This window comes from Lethenteron reissneri, unplaced genomic scaffold, assembly GCF_015708825.2.
Source record: "Lethenteron reissneri isolate LAM-NWPU_2019-01 unplaced genomic scaffold, ASM1570882v1 scaffold_1129, whole genome shotgun sequence".
Classification (NCBI taxonomy): Eukaryota; Metazoa; Chordata; class Hyperoartia; order Petromyzontiformes; family Petromyzontidae; genus Lethenteron; species Lethenteron reissneri.
In genome coordinates this window covers 44,160-57,813 of record NW_026890815.1, presented here as the reverse complement: position 1 = coordinate 57,813, position 13,654 = coordinate 44,160, and the positions used below count along the sequence as shown (strand labels likewise).

The 13,654-nt window shown below is 55.2% G+C and overlaps 2 protein-coding genes across 2 annotated transcripts; one reads left to right on the top strand and one right to left on the bottom strand.

The window, feature by feature from the left end:
* The first annotated feature begins 4,383 nt into the window (after positions 1-4,383).
* LOC133361523 (cyclin-dependent kinase 4-like) lies at positions 4,384-9,821 on the top strand. Its single transcript, XM_061580449.1, has 8 exons — positions 4,384-4,509; positions 5,410-5,699; positions 6,058-6,187; positions 6,645-6,818; positions 7,264-7,373; positions 8,467-8,517; positions 8,975-9,176; positions 9,529-9,821. The coding sequence occupies exons 2-8, from the start codon at positions 5,488-5,490 to the stop codon at positions 9,628-9,630; spliced, it is 981 nt and encodes a 326-aa protein (XP_061436433.1). The 5' UTR covers positions 4,384-4,509; positions 5,410-5,487; the 3' UTR covers positions 9,631-9,821.
* Positions 9,822-11,595: 1,774 nt separating this feature from the next.
* LOC133361522 (uncharacterized) lies at positions 11,596-13,342 on the bottom strand. Its single transcript, XM_061580448.1, has 2 exons — positions 12,701-13,342; positions 11,596-12,580 (listed from the first exon to the last, which is right to left on the bottom strand). Exons 1-2 carry the CDS (start codon positions 13,340-13,342, stop codon positions 11,792-11,794), a joined length of 1,431 nt encoding a protein of 476 aa, XP_061436432.1. The 3' UTR covers positions 11,596-11,791.
* Between the last annotated feature and the right edge of the window lie 312 nt (positions 13,343-13,654).

The following is a 13,654-nucleotide window of genomic DNA, read 5'->3' as shown; positions in this document are numbered from 1 at the left end:
TGACAAACACTGTCAACTTGCGCTCGAATGCCAAAACCTCCTCCAGCATGTGCAGGGCTGTGCCTCCTTTTCCCTGAAGGGTTGTATTTAGCGTGTTTAGATGTGCTGTCATGTCTACCATAAAATGTTATTTTTCCAGCCACTCTGGCTGTTCCAGCTCAGCAAAGGTGAGCTCTTTGCTGCCCAGGAAGGTTTTTACTTCTTCCAAACATGTGACAAAGCGTTTTAGCACCTCGCCTCTGGACAGCCACCGGACCTTGTTGTGGAGCAGGAGGTCAGAATATATGCTTTCCACCTCATCCAATAGCAAACGGAACTGGCGGTGGTTTAAACCCTTTGCCATTATTTTATTAACAATCTGAATGACCACATCCATCACTTTTGTGCATTCCGGGGGAAATGTTTGAGCACACAATGCCTCTTGGTGCAGGATGCAATGAAATGACAGCAGCGTTCTACCCAGCGCCTTCTGCAGTAGAGCCACAAAGCCCTTCTGTGCTCCTCTCATGCTCGGTGCCCCATCAGTAGCCACTGAGACCAGGTGGTTGGTGTTTTTTTTTAGCACTTAAAAAGTCCAGGACAGCCTTACAGATATCCTCACCCCTTGTTGGTCTTTTAGTGTATCAGCTCAATCAGTCTTTCCTGTGGCCCAAAAGAGTTCACATATCGGCAGAACAGCGCTATTTGTTCAATATCACCTTCATCTTTTGGACTATCACAGGCGATGGAGTACGCCACAGCTGAATTAATGTCTTGAATTTGCTGTTTGCTAAGTTTCTGCCATTTTTAGGGTTCTGTCTTTGACAGTCTTCGCAGAGAGAGGCTGTCTTTGATTTTCTGCACAATTTCATTCTTGTTTTTGAAGTCCATGTGTAGATGTTCCGAAATATTAATGAATGCTTTCTTTATATACTCTCCATCTGTGAAGGGCTTTCCCGTGCTTGACTTATTTCCCTGAGCGGCCACAAAACTAGCATATGTTGTGGAATTTTCAGTCTTCACCCACTTCTTGAAATTATTTTTGCTCATATTAACCTTCCTCATTAAGTTCTGCAATGGCTTTTCGTCTCTCATCTCCATCTGGATATTTTTCAGCAAAGGCTGTGTGTTATTCTGGAAATGTCTTGCAATATTCGACTTTTTGTTGTTTGCAAATTTCTGCCACATATAAGCATACTGGTAAACCAGTCTCGTCAGTAGAGAATGCGAATGATTCTGTCCATGAGTGAGCGGAAGCTGATGGAGGCAGCCATGTTTTGCGTTACCTAGCAACGGCAACGTTATTGCCTGTCACCGGGCGGGCAGTGTGGAGCGGAGCGGCGACGCCAGAGCAGGTGTCACAGTGCGCCTCCTCCCCTCGCTAGCATCCGCCCCGGAAGCCGCGGTCAAGGTTCAAAAGAGCCGCATGCGGCTCCGGAAGCCGCAGGTTGCCGCCCCTGGTATAGGTAAACCCCCTAAAAGAAACTCCTTAAAAAAAGTTTTTTATTACAAATGTCTTTTTTTTATTTAAAAAAATTGTAACTTTTTTTTTAAAGAAGTCGAGCGGACAACGTGGAAGTGAACGACGGTTCGACCACGAGCCTTGAGCGCGCCACACACACACGCACAGAGAGAGAGGAACGAATGAAGTTGAATAATAAAACAACAACTTTGAGTTGCGCGACACGCGCTCAGCGCTCACCGCGTGTTGAGAAGCTTCGTGGGCGACGCGATTCCAGAGCTCATGGGCCGCGGCGTTCTCGATTCCCGGCGGGCAAATAGATATTTAATTAACAAGACGTCCACGCTTTTAAAGAGACGCTTAAGTGATTGACGCCGATTTTTATTGATTGCTTTATCAATTAGGTGTTTTTTATTTAGAGTGATGCACGCACACGACGCAGGTGAGCCTGAGGCACGTGGCGCCTGATTGGTGTGCGGGCAGTACGTTGTCACAGTGAGCACACAGTCTCGTGGATTGGACAACAGGAAGTAGACTAAACATGTTGTTACAAGATGTTGACCACGACAAACAGAGGCATATCACGTGAAGTGAAAGCGTTGAAAAATATAAAGGGGCAGAAATGACTCCATCGAGAAAACTAAATTTTAATTAAAACCCAGTACACATGCAACGTTGAGACAATTTGGTTAACATAGGTGTTCACACACAGTGTGGTTAACAGGTGTACACACACAGTGTGGTTAACATAGGTGTACACACACAGCGTGGTTAACATACAGTGAGGGAAAAAAGTATTTGATCCCCTGCTGATTTTGTACGTTTGCCCACTGACAAATAAATGATCAGTCTATAATATTAAAGGTAGGTTTATTTGAACAGTGAGAGACAGAATAACAACAAAAATCCAGGCAAAAATGTTATAAATTGATTTGCATTTTAATGAGGGAAATAAGTATTTGACCCCCTCTCAATCAAAAAGATTTCTGGCTCCCAGGTGTCTTTTATACAGGTAACGAGCTGAGATTAGGAGCACACTCTTAAAGAGAGTGCTCCTAATCTCAGCTTGTTAGCTGTATAAAAGACACCTGTTCACAGAAGCAATCAATCAGATTCCAAACTCTCCACCATGGCTAAGACCAAAGAGCTCTCCAAGGATGGCAGGGACAAGATTGTAGACCTGCACAAGGCTGGAATGGGCTACAAGACCATCGCCAAGCAGCTTGGTGAAAAGGTGACAACAGTTGGTGCGATTATTCGCAAATGAAATAAACATAAAAGAACTGTCAATCTCCCTCGGCCTGGGGCTCCATGCAAGATCTCACCTCGTGGAGTTGCAATGATCATGAGAACGGTGAGGAATCAGCCTAGGACTACACGGAAGGATCTTGTCAATAATCTCAAGGCAGCTGGGACCATAGTCACCAAGAAAACAGTTGGTAACACACTACGCCGAGAAGGACTGAAATCATGCAGCGCCCGCAAGGTCCCCCTGCTCAAGAAAGCACATATACTTGCCCGTCTGAAGTTTGCCAATGAACATCTGAATGATTCAGAGGACAACTGGGTGAAAGTGTTGTGGTCAGATGAGACCAAAATGGAGCTCTTTGGCATCAACTCAACTCGCCGTGTTTGGAGGAGGAGGAATGCTGCCTATGACCCCAGGGGCGGTTTCTTCATTAGGGCGATTGGGCGACGCACCACCAATGTCATTCAACCACAGAGTCACGCTAGCCGTTATTGTGCCTCTGGATATAGTCCAATCAGCGTCATGTCACGTTCTGTGGAGTACCGCCTCTTTTTGGGCGATTTCACTCCGGCTGAGAATCGCCCCGAGTGGCCCCATAGACTTACATTCAAAGATGTTTTTTTTTCGAACGGCGGGCGCTGCAATGCATTCTCTATGGCTTCCGGGAGGGCTCACACTAACGTGCTAACGTCATCATATGTGCTTACGTCATCATACGTAAGCACGTTTCAGTCAACAATATTATTTGTCGCCACCTAGTGGAATCTTTAATAAAATAAACTTGAGTGGTTTGTTTTAATAGTGAGTATAGAAACAAACAAGATGTATTGTAAGAGTCACTTTATTTTTCATTAATATTAAAGAAGTGAAGTTGCCTTTACATGCTTAAGCTGTTAATTTATCCATTGCATGGGTGGACCTTATCCTTATCAATCATCCAGACATTTGCCCCCCCTGAGAGATTTTGCAGGAGCCGCCACTGATATACACTACACTTATATACACTACACTATATACACTACACTTATATACAATGCACTCGATATGTTACATGTTGATATACATGACATCTTGTTTTGACGTACCGGGCTAGAGTTTTTGTAGCTGCGAATTTAAAGTGTTTTGCATGTTCCGTCAAAAAAAAGCCTCAATTTTTCGATTTAAAGCTTTCGTGACTGCAGGGATTCATCTTCTTGGTTCTTTTGGTCAAGTCACGTGGAAGGGAAATAATAAAATATTAAACATTTTAAAATTAAATTAAAAGACGACTTTTTCGGAAGCTTGTGTCGCCCGAAACGTCGCGATTAAATTTTTTTTAATTTTAATTTTTTCACCTCCGTGACTTTACCGAAAAAAACACAGAGTATGCGCATATACTCTTTGCTTATTTCTATTTTATATTTAAAATCTTCACCCACGTGACTTTACCGAAAGAAGCAAAGGATATGGATCATATCAGTCACGAAAAACTTCAAATCGACTGCTGCACACACAGAACTGTGGCCAGTGTTGACTTTATGGGCAGCGCTTATCAGCTCTACGGAATTTAGCCCCGCTGCCACGTGGTCGCCTATCCGCGCTACGTTTTCTAAACGCGCCCTGCTAAAGCCACGCGTTCCCACCAGCGGTCCGTCTCCCGCCCTGGTTGTGGTAGCGAAACGTCGAACCTCCTCCTCCACCTCCACCACCTCCACCACCACCACCTCCACCACCACCTCCACACGAGGCAATAGCTTCGTGTGTCACCTCCTCGCCACGACGGAGTAGAGAGCTCAAGACCCCCACCACCCACACAGACGTCTACGGAGCGAACCACGAGGTGAGTGAGTGCAGCCCTAGGCCTGCTTCGGCTAGGCCTGGGCTGGGTGACATTGCCCAGCCTGCTTGCCCTGGGCTGGGCCGGGCTGGGCTACATTGCCCGGCCTGCTTGGCCAGCCTAAATGTTTCTAACGGGTTAAGATGGATCGTAGACAGGCCAGCCTAAATGTTTAGGCTGCTCTGTCTAGAATTTCCCTTGGGAGATCATCTCTGCCTGGTGCCTTTCCTGGTCTCAGACTCTGGATCTCCTTCAGGACTTCCTCAACAGATGGCACCTCAACCAGTCACTCACAGGGGTGACTTCTTCCAATATTTGAGGCACCGCAGCCTCAGCAGTGTCATCCCCACTTTGTGCCATGATGTTTTCCTGGCTGAGGGATTTCCCCTCCCCCAGGACCTCACAGAAATGCTCAGCAAATCTGCAAACCTGTTCCTGGGGATCGGAGATTGGATCACCATTCTTTCCCCGAATGATGGTGATAGGTGTGGCACTACAAATTACGTTTTTGATGGAATTAAACAGCGATGTCTGATCACGGGCTACTGAGGCAGATTCCATCTCCTCAGAAACCCGCGACCACCACCCATCATTGCAGCGCCTCACGGCTCTCAGAACCTCCGAGCGAAGGCTGCGGTAAGCCTCCTCATTCTCTGACGTGGAATGCCGTAGACTATGAGAGTGGGCCTGTCGCTTTTTCTCAGCCAGCCTGAAGACCTCTGTCAGCCAGGGTCTCTGGGGAGGTCTGAACCGCATACCCAAAGCAACCATTGCAGCTGCATGAGCCACAGTCATTAACCTCGCCCATTTACCCTCTATGTGTATCTGTGACCCTCTGTGACAATTCTCTCTCTCTCTATCTCTCTTGCGTCTCTGTGTGATCGCTGCTGCTGCTGCTGCTAGCGGCGGCGTCCTTCCGGCAGCAGAGGACATCCACGTGACCGGCGGCGTCTGCGTTCGAAGCGTTTGGGGGCGGCGGGGATGGAGCAGCAGTACGAGTCCGTGGCCGAGTTGGGCGCTGGGGTCTACGGGGCCGCGACGACTTTGAAGGCTCGCGACCTCCGGGACCAGGGCCGCTTTGTGGTGCTGCTCAAGGGCCTGCGCCTGCAGACAGGCGGGGGCCCGGAGGAAGATGCCTGGCAGCTGCTGCAGCTACAGCTGCTCACGAAGCTGGAGCACCCCAACGTGGTGAGGTGGGTGTCTCTCCCACCCCTCGCGCCGCGTCACAATCCCTCGCAATCGTCGCCGCGTCAGCCTCCAATCCTCCACGGTCATCGTGTCTTGGTGTCACTCGCCTTACGTTGTCGCCATCTCCACCGTGGATGGAGTTGGAGCACCCCAACGTGGTGAGGTGGGTGTCTCTCCCACCCCTCGCGCCGCGTCACGATCCCTCGCAATCGTCGCCACGTCAGCCTCCATCCTCCAATTGTCCACGGTCATCGTGTCTTGAAAAGATTAGGAGACAGATCGTCGTCGTCGTCGTCGTCAAACCGAGATGACTTCTGCGCTCTCTTGCTCTGATGTCTCCGACCCCCGACCGGCCTGCCCCAGGCTGCTGGACGTCTTTGTGGATATTCGTGACGAGGGCGGCGCGCGTCACGCCGTGGTCTGTGAGCTCGTAGACCAGGATCTGTCCACCTACCTGGGGAAGTCGCCCCACACACCGTCCCACCACATCAAGGTGCCACCGCCAGCACCACCACCACCCACCCCGTCACTCGCTACCCCACCCCCAAAAGGCAACACCACTCTCAGAGTCTCTGTGTATCTCTATGGGTCTCTGTGTGTCTCTGTGAGTCTCTATGAGTCTCTGTGTGTCTCTGTGTCTCTATGAGTCTCTATGAGTCTCTGTGTGTCTCTGAGTCTCTATGAGTCTCTATGAGTCTCTGTGTGTCTCTGTGTATCTCTGAGTCTCTATGAGTCTACCAGTCTCTGTGTATCTCGCACGCACGTTGCCAGCCGAGCCTCGGAGCGGCTAACGAGTTTACACTCCCCCCCCCCCCTCCTTGTGCCGTGACCTTGCGTCGTGACCTTGTGCCGTGCCCTTGTGCCGTGACCTTGTGCTGTGACCTTGCGCCGTGACCTTGTGCCGTGACCTTGCGCCGTGACCTTGTGCCGTGACCTTGCGCCGTGCCCAGGAGGTGACGCGCCAGCTGCTGTGTGGGCTGCGCTACCTGCACGGCCACGGCCTGGAGCACCGCGAGCTCACGCCACGCAGCGTCCTGGTGACGGCCTCGGGGCGCGTCAAGCTCGCCGGCTGGGGGCTCGGACGCTTCCTCTTGGACGGCGCGAGCACGGCTCTCACCCCGGCGGTGAGTAGAGAGAGTGAGAGAGAGAGGTCTTCTTGGTTCTTTCGGTAAAGTCGTCACGTAGAAGGGAAGTAATAAAATAATAAAAATAAAACATAATAAAATAATTCTCACGACGTTTCGGCCACAACGCAAGCAGCCGTCCTCAGGTGAAGACCAGGTCTGTCGAGGAGACAGCGTCTGAATCTGTCTTCCGGCCAACACCGGCGACGATTATCTTAACCGGTCCCGGGCCTCCCCTAGGTTGACTCAGCCTCAAAAGAGTACCCGGTGCGGTGCGCGGTAAACATCGCCACCGGGTAGACAAAGGCGGCCGGGTGCGGTGCTGGCCACCCACCCCCTCGTGTGCCGGCCGTCATAGGCGCTGCTACTCGCTAAGGGCACTTGCCCCTACGGTGTGTGAAGGCTACACGGGGGATATTTGTCTTTGTGTGTGCCGCTGCTGTAGGTGTCCCCGTCGTGGTACCGCGCCCCGGAGCTGCTGCTGCGGGTGACCTGCGGCCCGGCCGCCGACCTGTGGAGCGTCGGCTGCATCTTTGCTGAGATGTTTACACGCAGGTGCTCCTTGAGCACCGCCACCCGCACACCCACACACCTAGCAACCCACCCACCTAGCAACCCACCCACCTAGCAACCCACCCACCCACCTAGCAACCCACCCACCTAGCAACCCACCCACCTAGCAACCCACCCACCTAGCAACCCACCCACCCACCTAGCAACCCACCCGCCCACCTAGCAACCCACCCACCCACCTAGCAACCCACCCACCCACCTAGCAACCCACCCGCCCACCTAGCAACCCACCCACCCACCTAGCAACCCACCCACCAAACCACACACCCAGCCACCCACACACCCACCCACCCACCAATCCACCCACCCAGCCACCCACCAACCCACACACCCACCCACCTATCAACCCACCAAACCACCCACCCACCCACCTATCAACCCACCCACCCACCAATCCACCAAACCACCCAGCCACCCACACACCCACCCACCTATCAACCCACCCACCAAACCACCCACCCACCCACCCACCCACTCACTCACCACCCACCCACACACCCACCCACCCACACACCCACCCACCTATCAACCCACCCACCAATCCACAAAACCACCCACCCAGCCACACAGCCACCCACCTATCAATCCACCCACCCACCAAACCACCCACACAGCCACCCACCCACCTCTCCCGCACGCAATGTCACCACAGGCCTGGCAGGGTGGCGTCGCCATGGCGCCCGTGCCAGGATAGGTGCCCCCGTGGGTCCGACCGAACACCATGCCACCTCTCCCCCATTGAATTGGTGTTGTTGTTATTATGATGATGTGTCTTTCCGACAGACCTGTTCTTCTGAACACCACCAGGCTTGGCAGCGTATATTTAAGTATTTAAGTATATATTTAAATATATACGCTGACAAGCCTGGTGGTGCTCATTCAGACGCCGTCTTTCCGACAGACTTGCTCTTCACCCGAGGACGGCTGCTTGCGTTGTGGCCGAAACGTCGTGAGAATTGTATTTTATTGCGTTTTATTATTTTATGATTTCCCTTCTACGTGACTTTACCGAAAGAAGCAAAAAGGTTCTAAGCGACATCGCATCAGGTGACCTCCTTGTCTCCCCTCAACGCAGGCCTCTCTTCCCCGGAGGCTCCGATGTCGATCAGCTGACGAAGATATTCGGGTGAGTAGCTCGTGGCGAGCGTGCCGTGGGGAGCGGTGCGGGGGCCAATAGACGCCATCTCATTTGTTAGCGGAGAGCAACGTGGGGTGGGGGAGGGTGGGGGGAGGGGGAGAGGGAAGGGGGAGGAGGGGGAGGAGGGAGGGGGAGGAGGGGGGGGAAGGGGGAGGAGAAGAAGGGGGGGGAGGAGGAGGAGGGGGAAGGGGGAGGAGGGGGAAGGAGGGGGGGGGAGGGGGAAGGGGGAGGAGAAGAAGGAGGAGGGGGGGGCAGGAGTATTTGGCTGTTGATGTAAATTCCACAACAGCCACTCCGTTGCGCAATCATTGATGAAAGTGGGTTGATAGTCAACAGCCGAATTCTCACCGTCACCTCCGCCGCTACCCCCCCCTTACCCCCCCTCTTACCCTCCCCCCTACCCCCCCCTTACCCCCCCCCTCCCCCCGTGTCCCCCATGTCCCAGTCTGCTAGGCGTGCCGAGCCTGGAGGAGTGGCTGCTCGGAGCCTCCCTGCCGCACGGCGACTTTGCCGCGCAAACTCAGCTCGGTGGTCGCCACTCCTCCTACGGTCTCCACGCTGCCCCGCGGGCCCTGGTCGACTCCACGCCGGAGATGGGGCTGGAGGTCGCGCCGGGCAACGAGAATGTGGCGATGGCGCTGCTGCTGGTGAGACGCGGGCGGATTGTACGCGACGGCAATTGTCGCGCTTCGACGGGGATTACCGTTGAGCGGGCAATAACGCATCGCCTCTCGTCTCTGTGTGTCTCTCTGTGTCTCTCTGTGTCTCTCTGTGTCTCTCTGTGTGTCTGTGTCTCTCTGTGTGTCTGTGTCTCTCTGTGTCTCTGTGTCTCTCTGTGTCTCTGTGTGTCTCTCTGTGTCTCTCTGTCTGTGTCTCTCTGTGTCTCTCTGTGTCTCTGTGTCTCTCTGTGTCTCTGTGTCTCTGTGTGTCTCTCTGTGTCTCTCTGTGTCTCTCTGTGTCTCTCCGCGCCCTCCGCACGCACGGCCGTGCCTCCCGCAGGAGCTGCTGACCTTCAGCCCCCGCAAGCGCATCTCTGCGTCTGTCGCCCTCTTCCATCCGTACTTCTCTGAGGCCGCAGGCGTGGCCACGGGCGAGGCCTAAGGAGTAGGCCCTGGGGCAAGGCCTAAGGAGTAGGCCCCGGGGCGAGGCCTAAGGAGTTTGCGTCCTTTTTTGTTGCCCCCACCTTAAGAGGGTCGCTTGTGTTGCGCCCGAAACGTCGTCATTCGATTTGTTTTAATGTTTCGCCGACGTGACTTTACCGAATAAAAAAGCTAAAGGGTAATAAAAGTTAACTCTGAAGCAGCAAAAGAATGGCGAGGTACCTCTTTGTTGTTGTCGTCGTCGTGTTGTTGTTGTTTTCACAAATGTGCAGCGGGCGACTTATTGAGAGCACACTCTCTCGCGTAACGCGGCTGCACACTGGCGATCCTGACACGCAGCCCCATCTCCGGCCTCGCCACGCCAGCTGCCCGTCCTGCCGAATATCCGTCACGAGGTCGGCCACGAAGAGATGATGCCGGCGAGCAGCGACGCAGCCAGCACCCACGGCGGCACGAACCGCCGGTCCATCATCCCTCATATCCGCCAAGCGCCACCTCTGGCCACGCCCCCTTTCCAGAACCCTCCAGCCGCTTCCCAGAGGAGCTTCTTGACCGACTCCACCTTCATCTTCACCCCAGATACGCCCCCCCACCCCCCATATAATGAGGCATTGCGTAATGCACCCATGACCGTAATCACCACTCCAGGCCGACAGGTGTCACCCTATAGTTATAGGTTATTTAAATCCTTTATACTGGTAGGAACGAAGTGAACCAGCCTACAATAGATTATATCGTCCGTCCGATGTCCGATTAGGTGTAGCAACATCGCCCCCTACTGCAAACACTTGGCAGGACCCTACAAAAACCTTTAGACTCAGTGACGCTTTCCTGGCTAAACAAGTGTAACATTCCCTTATAATTCCCTGAGATAGCTTTTAATGAAAACATTTAAATTACAAATTAACTCACAGCGGCCTAAAGCCTACAGCTAGGCCTAAAGCCTAGAACTAGGCCTCAAACTCTCCCTTCGTATCGTACCCCCGCCATTTCATTTTATTATAGCCATTCATTTGTTCGTTCCTACCAGCCCACCCCGCAGGGACCTGTTCTAAACGGAATCAGCACATCAAATTAAATCCGCAGAGGAGGGGAAGACGGGTCCCAAGCATGCGACACTCACAACCATCAGTGGCAGATACTCGGCCGAGAGAGTCGAGAGAGAGAGGAAGAGACTTTTCAGGACTTTATTTCCGCTAAAACATTAACAAAAAACCATTACGGGGAAAAAACACACGTAAATTGTAAATCGATAAAACATCAAACTCTTTAACAGCTGTGTGTGCACGAACTACACGTGGCACAGGGATAGAGGCTGTGCAAACGAGGCGGTGCACGGACATCTCCGTATGTAGCAAAGTCGCTACGTGAGTGGGTGAGTGTGTGAACAGATGAGTGGGTGAGTGTGTGTGTGAACAGGTGAGTGAGCGAGTGGGTGTGTGAGGTGAGTGGGTGAGGTGAGTGTGTGAGGTGAGTGGGTGAGCGAGTGTGTGGGTGGGTGAGTGGGTGAGCGAGTGAGTGGGTGTGTGAGTGGGTGAGCGAGTGTGTGGGTGGGTGGGTGAGTGGGTGAGCGAGTGTGTGGGTGGGTGGGTTAGTGGGTGTGTGAGTGGGTGAGCGAGTGTGTGGGTGGGTGGATTAGTGGGTGTGTGAGTGGGTGAGCGAGTGTGTGGGTGGGTGAGTGGGTTTTTCTATTTGATGAATCAAAATGCGATGTGAAAAAAATATTTTTTTCTCCCCGACATTTTCAAAACGAAATGGCGTTGACGCGTCAAACACCTGAAATCATTTTTTTTTTACGGATTCAGTTGTCGGTTTTCATTAAAGTGTAATGACAGGGTCACGCCTGGCGGGGTCACGGGGTCACACCTGGTGACGTCACGGGGTCACGCCTGGTGACGTCACGGGGTCACGCCTGGCGAGGTCACGGGGTCACACCTGGCGAGGTCACGGGGTCACGCCTGGTGACGTCACGGGGTCACGCCTGGTGATGTCACGGGGTCACACCTGGCGGGGTCACGGGGTCACGCCTGGTGACGTCACGGGGTCACACCTGGTGATGTCACGGGGTCACACCTGGGGGGGTCACGGGGTCACGCCTGGTGACGTCACGGGGTCACACCTGGCGAGGTCACGGGGTCACGCCCGCTGGCCTGGGAAGGGATTCACGGGTACGGCCACAGAGGCAACAACCGATCAACGTGAGCACGTCGAGTGAGCGGGCGGGCAACTTGCGGTTTGACGGTGAACACGGCAGAGCGGACGTGAGCTTCAGAGCGAACGCCGAGCGGTGGGATGCCGTCCGCGGCCTGACGAACGCCGCCGCGACGGCCACGCGGCACTACGGGTGCGTGCCGCTCGTCGGCAGGCGCGCGGCGACCGGCTGCCGGGGCGCGGGGAAGTCGCCGGGATACGCCGGGAGGTTCCGGACGGGGCAGCCGGGAGGCAGCGTGGCGGCGGGGACCGGGCCCACCCTCAGGGGGTTGGCGTCGCCGAGGATTTCGTAGAGAAGGCCGCTGGCCACTTCGCGAGCTCCTTCCGCGCTGGAGCTCAGCACCGCGGGGAAGAAGCCGCTGCCTTCCCGCATCATCCCGGGAACGGAGACCTTGTACAGGAGGCCCATGGGCCTGCCGGGCTCCGAGTGAGCGTGCAGTTCGAAGGTCGCGTGGCCCACGCCGGCGCTCCGTAGCAGCGCCTGCAAACGCGTCTCCCACGACAAGACGGCCGTCTCCGGCAGCTCGTCCAGACCGATTGGCGTGGGCCACGGGTGGTGAGGTGCCCGCCAGAGCAGCGTGTGCGCCGCCCAGCCCACAAACAGGTTGTGCGGGGCCTTGTCGGAGACGGCGCACTCCGGCGGCGGGAGGCCTGGGACTGCCGCCACCTCCTCCTCGTCTTCCATTGCCTCCTCCTCCCCCACCTCCTCCTCCCCCCCCTCCTCCACCTCCTCCTCCACCGCCTCCTCCCCCCCCCCCCCCCTCCTCATCTTCAGTTGCCACCGCCTCCTCCCCCCCTTCCTCGTCGTCTTCCGTTGCCACCACCACCACCGCCGCGGCAGCAGCAGCAGCAGCCGCCGCCCCCGGGTCTCGCTGCGGGATGGCCCAGTCCACGTGGATGTCTCGGCCCCACAGCCGGAAGGAGTACGGCAGCAGCACCCTGCGGGCCATGCAGGCCGCGCGGTGGCTCTCGTATTCGACGAACGCGAAGCCTCGGCTGTGGCTCCTGTCGTGGCGACAGAAGCGCATCTGGACGTCCACGACGCCCTCCGTGACGTCGCTCATTGCCGCCATCACCTCGGCCCGCGTCCTAACCTTCGGCAGCCCCGCCAAGAAGAGGCGGCGATTGTCGACGCTCACGTGAACCGCGATCCGTTGCCCCGGGCGGATCTCCGACTTGTGGAGTCTCCTGACGGCGTCCGCGGCTTGCGAGCGCGTCGCGAAGGTGGCGAAGGCGTAGCCGCGGTTCTCTCCGTGGTACGTCATCATGAGGCGCAGCTGGTACAGCCGCCCCACCGCCTCCAGCACGGGCACCAGCTCGTCCTCGTACAGGTCGCGCGGGATCCTCGCCAGGAACACCTCGCAGCCGCGGGCGGGAGGGGGGCCCTGCCAGTCGGGCGGCGGTCCCAGCTTCCTCTGTCCGTTCTCCTGGACGATGTTGTAGCCCGTGCGCAACACGAGGTCCAGCAGGTCCCTCTCCACGCAGCTCATGATGTCGAGCATCGGCGCTTTGTCCACGGCGGCGGGTGACGACGGGGCAGCGGCTTGGGGCCCGTTGGAGCCCTTGACACTCACCGGCGCAGAAGCCTCGTGCCGACAAAGCCACGGCGGGGGGCGGAATCAACTCGTGAAAAGGCGGGAACTCGCTCGGGCCAAGCCTACAGGCCCAGCAGTGGAGAGAGGAAGAGAGAGTGGAGAGACGGATGGAGAGAGAGCTACCTTTGTAAACTCGGAAAATCACAATAAAATAGAAACCCAAGAAACTGTGTCTTGACCTTTGAACCGCCCTGTATAATGACCCCTCACCCCCAGTAG

Excerpts from the sequence above, each read along its gene's own strand:
- LOC133361523 (XM_061580449.1), top strand. The coding sequence starts at position 5,488 with ATGGAGCAGCAGTACGAGTCCGTGGCCGAGTTGGGCGCTGGGGTCTAC. Across the intron at positions 6,188-6,644 it reads CACCGTCCCACCACATCAAG|GAGGTGACGCGCCAGCTGCT; the intron begins GTGCCACCGCCA and ends CGCCGTGCCCAG. Across the intron at positions 6,819-7,263 it reads GCACGGCTCTCACCCCGGCG|GTGTCCCCGTCGTGGTACCG; the intron begins GTGAGTAGAGAG and ends CCGCTGCTGTAG.
- LOC133361522 (XM_061580448.1), bottom strand. The coding sequence starts at position 13,342 with ATGCTCGACATCATGAGCTGCGTGGAGAGGGACCTGCTGGACCTCGTG. Across the intron at positions 12,581-12,700 it reads TCCCGCAGCGAGACCCGGGG|GGTGGAGGAGGAGGTGGAGG; the intron begins GCGGCGGCTGCT and ends GGGGGAGGAGGC.